Source organism: Papaver somniferum, chromosome 2 (genome assembly GCF_003573695.1).
Source record: "Papaver somniferum cultivar HN1 chromosome 2, ASM357369v1, whole genome shotgun sequence".
Taxonomy (NCBI): domain Eukaryota; kingdom Viridiplantae; phylum Streptophyta; class Magnoliopsida; order Ranunculales; family Papaveraceae; genus Papaver; species Papaver somniferum.
The window spans coordinates 193,871,994-193,879,834 of NC_039359.1; the positions used below are offsets into that span (position 1 = coordinate 193,871,994).

The 7,841-nt window shown below is 35.3% G+C and overlaps 1 protein-coding gene across 1 annotated transcript; it reads right to left on the reverse strand.

Moving 5' to 3' along the window:
* Positions 1–1,056: 1,056 nt before the first annotated feature.
* Positions 1,057–6,293, reverse strand: LOC113350098 (ent-copalyl diphosphate synthase, chloroplastic-like). The gene is made up of 15 exons (XM_026594175.1): positions 5,994–6,293; positions 5,579–5,677; positions 5,395–5,459; positions 5,007–5,313; positions 4,655–4,841; positions 4,271–4,485; positions 4,012–4,132; positions 3,816–3,928; positions 3,495–3,721; positions 3,277–3,392; positions 3,025–3,123; positions 2,719–2,955; positions 1,967–2,180; positions 1,612–1,866; positions 1,057–1,422 (listed from the first exon to the last, which is right to left on the reverse strand). The coding sequence occupies exons 1-15, from the start codon at positions 6,088–6,090 to the stop codon at positions 1,189–1,191; spliced, it is 2,586 nt and encodes an 861-aa protein (XP_026449960.1). The 5' UTR covers positions 6,091–6,293; the 3' UTR covers positions 1,057–1,188.
* Between the last annotated feature and the right edge of the window lie 1,548 nt (positions 6,294–7,841).

A 7,841-nucleotide genomic window follows, 5' to 3' on the forward strand; every position in this document is an offset into this window, starting at 1 on the left:
TCTTTTTGTTGATTTTAATTTGAAGAATCAAGGACAACGGGATCCACTATGAAAAAGAAATATCGTATCACCTAAACTAGCTGTTGGCCACTTGTATAACATTGATTGAACTTATCAGTACGGGTTAACGTAGCCTTCAAGGGGTTCGATTCAAACGAAGATAAACACGAACCAGCAAGTAGAAAAACCATAACTTATACATCAACATTCAGCCGTAATAACTGCAGAAGGACTGAACGATAAAGATAAGAAGTGGGTTCTTTTCAATCCTGTATTCTCCTTATCGATAATCATTTCTTAATAAGACTCCCTTTCGCTGTGATTTCGAAGTTATATATCTATCACTCTTTTGGTTGTATGTCACTAATGATTTGTATGCAAAGATAAAAAGTCATCCTACTGAGCTTTCCACTCCGCTCCATGTTCAGTTCAGTTCAGTCCTCACATTCTCAAACCCCACATTCCCATGCATAACAACACTTTATTTCATTATAATGTCACTGCCACCCATCATCTGTTTCTCACTCACTTATAAATCTCACTATTCATATGTGTATTTCAATGTTAATCAGGAGTAAAATGTATAAAGTCTGCTTTCTTTTTCTTGGAAGAGATAAGGACTTTTCGTACTAAGGATGGTGACCATTGATTATGCATCATTAAAATTCAGATTTCTCTTCAAATACCAAAATAACATGGAAAAAGAAAAAAGAGATGACAGATAACGATTGTTTCTTACCATTTCTAATTTGTCGAAAAAGTAAATGGTGGGGGCCTTTGCCCACCATCCACATATGTTCAAGTCTGTTCCTTTCAACACTTGCCTCAACTGGGAGACTAAATATTGAGATGTGGATTTGGTGAAGTTATCAAAGTTTAACCTTATTGAATTAATGTAAGTTTAGTAACCCTAGCAAGATTTTCTACGAGAATAATCCTAGAAAGATCAAACATGAATTAGTGTTCGTTAAATATTGTCTGCCATATTTAAGTTCTGTAACTAGCTGCTTTTAAACTTTAACTAGTATATATATAGTTCCTCCATAAACCTCAAAGTTTGTAGAAATATGTCCCGATGAACTTTATATTAAACGAAGGTATTAACCCAAATACTAGTTTTTCCGAAACATGCTAACGTATACATTTTCTTTGGGGGGGAAAAAAGTTAAAGAAAAATGGTCATTATAATTATGCGACTCTCTCAAAGATAACCTTGGCTATATGATGATCTATAGTCGCCGGTGAACAATATGCAACATAATAGTAGCTCTTCACGACCATAAGGAATACTTGCTTAATCTCCGAGTCAATCCCGTCGTATCTTTGATGGACACATTTCACCAGTTCTTGCATTCCTGATTCTATTGACACCATTTCTTTAGCTACCTTAGCTTCTCCATTTACTTCCATCTTGTTATGAACCTGTCACATTATATATATATTTCAGTTAGAATTGCACACATCCGTAAATGATTTATTCATGCGAATGACTCGGGATCGGTCTAGTACAATTAAGATAAATGGTACACAAACTAAAAGAAACTATGGACTTTGGTTCAAATTGTAGTGATGGATTTGGTCGAAAAAGATTACTGATCAAGTTTTGCTCACCTTGTTGTCATGGACGTTGTTGGGATAACGAGGAACGAGATCAAGAAGAGTATGACAACTTGGATTTTCTAGTAGTTCATGAGTAAGAAAGTTGGTAAGGGAGACGAGCCTAGTGAGGTGGGTATTAGACAAAATTGCATTCTTTTCCAAGAGTTGTGAGGATTGGCCGGCGCACAGGGTTATCGTGCGCACCAAGACGAATGCTTCTGTGCGTTGTCTAGTTTGTTCGTCGCCTTGCTTCAAAAATATCTCCCACTGCAATTATTATATGAAGATTTAAAACATTTCTTTACTTTGGGATCAGCAATTTGTATGTTCACATGAAGCGTAGAACTTATGGCGTCGGTTTACTCACAATGCTTCGTAAATGGTGGCGTATATCTGTTCCATGAGAAACGAGAACGTCCAGTGAAAGATGATGCAAGGTACTGACTAGAGCCTGTATTAGCTGTTGTTGTTGTTCTTCATGGAAGTGATTATCACCAAATTCTTTTTCTTCTTTTATATCATGATTCACTGTTGTCTTCTTCGAAACCATTGTCATTGAGCTCAATCTCTTCTGTCTGATCCTATTGCAACGAGGAACAAACAAAGTAACAAACAAACAAAATGATAAGAAAATCGATAAAACTATTAGTGTTCTTTAAGGGTCATTCTTGGGTTCCCAGCTATTTCTAAATTTTCAATTCTAGTGCAAAACGAAACCTACTTCTTTTCTCCGAATAAGTTGACCTTTTCTTTTATTAACAGTTGTAGCTTTAGCTTACGTATGTAGATGATAGCTAAATGAGAATTAGCTTCCTTGCCATTCTTAGGGTTGAGGATATATATATATATATATATATATTGCTGACATTAGATAGGCTTACAAAAGCAACCCAAAGAGGTACACGGGCATACGCTTATGGATTAAGGCTTTCGTCTAAGCCTTCCGGGACCTGTTCAAGTCATGCATGGATCTTGTATCTCTTACACTCTTTTAGTTTCGGTCTACCTAGGACTTGTACGCAGTATGAATGGATCTTTACCTACAAATGTCTTTCTAGAAGGGTTGCGACAAAATTTGTTTACATCCTCATTTATAGACAAAAAAGAGCAGGATGGTACCTGATATTGTCATAGCCGATATGATTGGCAAATTCGTTGGCGAATGATTTCTGCTCAGCAACTGAAATTTTTTTGAAGTATGACGAAACTGCTTTCATAAGTACAGCAGTTTGAGCCCATGCCAGTCTCTCCGTCGACCTCTCTGCTGAGAATATATTCGCAGTGGCTAGAAAATATGACTGAAGAAGTGTTTCTTTCTCTACGTCAAACAGTTCAAGGTTGCACTCATTGTACCACCTGAGATGTGAAGTGCATAATTAGTTATTAAGAGTAGGAACAGAAAAAGCAGAATGAGTTTTGACTCACTTTAGAATTTCCTGCAACTCAAGTTGATGTAGTGCTTGGCAATTATTGAAGTCTAATTTTGCAAGTTCAAGATACAGATTGTTATTCACATTAGACATCCTGTTGAACATTAAGCAAAAATTTAGTAAAAACATTAAGCAAAAATTTAGTAAAAAGTTCGTTTAAAGATGATCTTTTCATTCACCTTATCATCAATTCAAATGCAAATATTTTGAAATAAAAACTAAAAACGAACGAAGAAAAACCAATTACCTGTAAAGTGTTTTCCCAATCCAAACGTCGTTGTCACCACCATATTGTTCGATGTAAAATCTTGTCTCTACGCGAGGTAGACTAGCGTACCACGGAACTTCGAGGGCGTATCCCACCTTATACATGGGTTAATAGAAATGTCCCAAAGTTTGTTAATTTGACTTTTGCATGGATTAGTTAGTAGAGAACATAAAGTTATCATTTCCTGATACACTTACCTCACCAGGCAAGTCTTTGGTAATTATCCATTTATCAAGAAGTTCATTTGAAGCTTGTTTCTTTTGTAAAAATGTCGACGAATATTGTTTTGCCTGTTGTAAGATTGTTTCTCCTGGAAACATAACCTGGGATGCTCGATATAAGTTAAACATTCCCGTTACTGCCGATGTTGATTGTCCATGGAAGCAAAAGAATTCATCTCCTTTCTTAAAATGCCGGAAAACATCTGCCAAAGGTAAATAAATGGAAATATAAGTAATCAATATTTAAGAACACAAAGGTTACTGGATTTGTTTTACTAGACAAAAGTAATTAGTTACCAGGAGAAACATCGCGCCCATGTAACCGTAGAATCCTAAAACCCATAGCTGTATCATCTATATCAGCAACCTTAGAGTTTCTTGCCCAACAAACTCCATACTCTGTCCAATACCTGCCATCATCACGGTTAAGCTTCAGATAAAATAAAAATGGCATCAAGAATATCACTAAACATCCGTGGTGCAGATATGATACCTGTGGACATAGTCAACACAGTCTTTAATTTCGTTTTGGAAGTATCTCGAAATCCCAAGGCGATCCAAGCGATCAACAACCCAAATATGCTCGAACAGGTCCACAGGGTACACATTTGGAACTGAAATAATGTCATTATAATTGGTGGATTATAGTTGTGTGAAACTAAAATGAAACAACTACAAGGTGCAGTTATCTTTTAGTAACTCTAGCTAGCTTCTAAAGAAATAAGAACTCTAAAAACTGAAGAAAAAATTACCTCCTCCGTTGAATTTTTCGACAGCTTTTTGAAGATACTCTAAACACTTTTCATCTTTAGTTTGCATAAGAGCAAATGCTGTGGATGCTGGAGAAAACAAAAATGATCCATCAACGCACTGCAACTTGAGAAGCTTTTCCCAATCTAGGCCTGTCATTCCTTCTAGGCTATGAAGTAGTGTTGTAGGGACTACGTGCATCATTTCTTTTGGTATCCTACACACATACACTCGTCTTTAAATTACATCGAAAAGATACGAACCCATAACTTGTCGCATAAAAGAAGGTCAAAAATTTAAATCAAAGAGAAAAAAAATTTTGGGTGGACATGTATAACTTTGGGAAAGTAGCTAGGAAAAAAAAAAAAAGGGGGCAAACCTCCTACCTTGTTAGCTTTAGATTCCTCTTAGCGTATATATCTTTCAAGGCAGGGGAATCTTCATCAGGAAAATCTATGTCTAAACTTCGAGCAATTTCGATAAGAGATGGGAATACAACTTCGAAACCTATTGGCATATGGACCGTATTTGCATCGTCCAGTTTACACATATTTTGCTGGATGAACAATAGTCCTATACAATATAGACAAATTTTGATACAAGAAGTCAATAGCACATCACATCAAACTTATAAGTGCCATCTACTGTTATCGTTATAAATGAGCGAAGCAAAAATGTGTTTTGTTTTCGCGTTTCTTGATTATATATTAAGTGGAATAGGTGTACTTCTTTTCGTACCTTTTTCGCGCATAGAAGGGCATGTATTCCAAGCTTTCAATGCAATAACACAGGCCAAAGTATTGATGATTCGATCGTGAGCAGAAAAAATATGTTGATCACCCCAAGAACCGTCAGAGAGCTGATTTTCCACGATCCATCGAAGGCTCGAAGGGAATTGAGGTGAGCCACCTCCATTTATATCTTCAACTAGTGCAACCCATGCAGTATCATAAGCTGATATACTTATTTCTCCATCCTTCATCCCACTTAACCTTGATTTAATCATTTCCACCTGTTCCTTAACCACATTTTTCGGGTTCGAAATCTTTACAGAAAAAATCTAGTACTTGTTAGTTTTAAACACAAGGGGAAGAAAAATATAACTATAAATTGAATGAAAGTATACCTTAACAGATAACCTTTGTTCGTTTCCATCTTGTTGTGTAATATCTTCCCACTTTATAAATTGTACTGATTCAGAGCAATGCACATACATCATCATAAGAACACAAATTCTTTGATTTTTTTAATTTCATGTCTTTATTTTTTAGTAATTTAATTAACTATTTTCCGCAAGCATTATTACGTACCTCCTCGAGTCTGATGTTTGGATATTGCATTGTAAGTAGAACACAGAAGAGGGATGTTGTCTCGGTTATTTCGGACACCACCACCGATAGAACGAGCACCTATCGAAAAATGTTCATACCCTTTTGTTAATTGTTAAATATACAACATACCTCAAGGATTTGAATTCAAAAATGAAAAAAAAAATAGTATGAATTTGAAACTTTAACTTCACATTGAAACGAGTGAATAAATTTATCATCTGAAACGAACAAAACCTGATGAAACAAGTCTTATAAGTCTCAAACAGATAATCTTAAGAATCTTTCTTGAAACCCATTTAAGATTAAGTATTCTAATAAGTAAAAACGAATATAATAGAGACTAATGTTAGTCTTTTAGTGAAAAGAAGCCATTTTCTTTATCATCAAAACTTACTGGAAGAACATGGGAAGGAAAAGAATAGAGATGGCCGTAATATTTTGCTGGTCACAAACGTCGACACCAGTTGGGTAGTAGGCAGAGAAGAAGCCATTTTTGAAGTGATGATGGTTGTACTTGGAAACTTTAGAGAGAATTTATAGAGTGGGAAAGATGAGAAAGAGAGTTAGAGGGAGAGGGAGAGAGAAACTAAGGAAGCAAATTCCAAAGAGAGATTCCACGGGAGAAATGCATGGGATCATCCAAAATTGTGAAAGTGAGAGCACTTTTTCTATTGGATTTACTCTGTTTTCACTCTGTTCTTCTACTTATTTATATCATTCTCATTTCTTTACTTATTTTATCTTTCATTTTCTTTTTTTTTTTTTTGCTTATTTTGTCTGCAACTGAGAGGGAATGAATTTTGTCTATATTTTGAAAGATTTCTGATCTTTCCTTTTTGTGTTAAGGTTTTAATCATACCCTGCTGTGTTTTCTAAACCATGTGATTTGGTTCTTTTATTACAGTAATTAACTTTGATGATTATCTCCAAATTCATTGTATGTAATTAAATTAAAATCATTCAAGTCTCCTATTTTCCCTTTTTAGAAGTAAAATTAAAAGAAGAAACTCTAAGTTTGCTAGTTAAATGCATTCATTGTATTACCATGCACGCCACCACGGGGATTATTATTTGAGGCTCTTGTTATTTTGTGTGTTTTACCAAGTAGCATCCGGTTTTACTATATATATATTTATTTTTTTTAAAAATTATGTTTACCTTTTTTTGAAGCATGATATTTATTGAACTACTATTGAACCATTACAAGAGGGCATTCAATACACGAAGATTTAAATACCGAAATTACAATAACATGATAGAGAAGCAGAACATGAGAATCAATCTTGGGATTGAACTTGCATCGGGGATAAGAGTTGTAAGTGGAACGGTGGAACTGGACGAGGTTTTCAAAGGTCCGTAAGCCTTCGACGAATGCTTTTCACAAGAAAAGCTGTATTTTTGATGGACGTGTCTGAGTCCATAGAAACTTGGATGTTGGTGATGAGTTTCGATGCAAATGATCCGAGATAAGAAACTGTTTGTCTTCTTGTTCTCTAACGTTATTCATATCTTCAACCTGAGATTTTATCCTTGAATGTATTTTGAAGTGGTATCCAATCTTCTGATCCTGAGGATTAAGTTCTAAAAGCTAGTAGTTCTATTACAATTGATACTAGATTAAAACTACAAAACAAACAGAGATACAACTAACAAGCTACTACCGCTAAGTAGTTACTAAAAGTAGTTAAACTGAACAAGGAACGAAAGGAAATACAGACTCGACCAACAATTAAACTATGCTGAAAGGTAAAAAACAATGACACTGACAGATAATAAAAAGTAAAGGTGACGGATTCATCGGCCCATTTGCATATCAAATAGGGCTTGTGCCTTCTGTTGTGGTATAAAGTAAACATGAAAATATTCCTAGATTCGAGCCACCATGTTTAGCTTGTTACTGATTCAAAGTGTTGCACCAAAACAGACAATTATCCAAACTTGAGAATATGAAAATTGTGAGGCTGCAGGAAGAACTCCCAAACTAGCTTATGATATGGGAGAAGAAATGCTTTGGCTGAGAACCCCGAAAAAAAGTGCAAAACCTGTAAAATGCTGAACAATGATGCTAGTTTGATGCTTTCTCCGGTTGAGGTTCAACAATGTTATGCCAGAGACCCAGAAGAAAGATAAACCCAATGCAAAAACTTCAAAAAGAACCTATACTAGATCAGAGAAAACATCTACTAGGAAAGCTAAAATTCCTAGGTAGACAACCACAAACACAGGTGAACAATTAAACCTT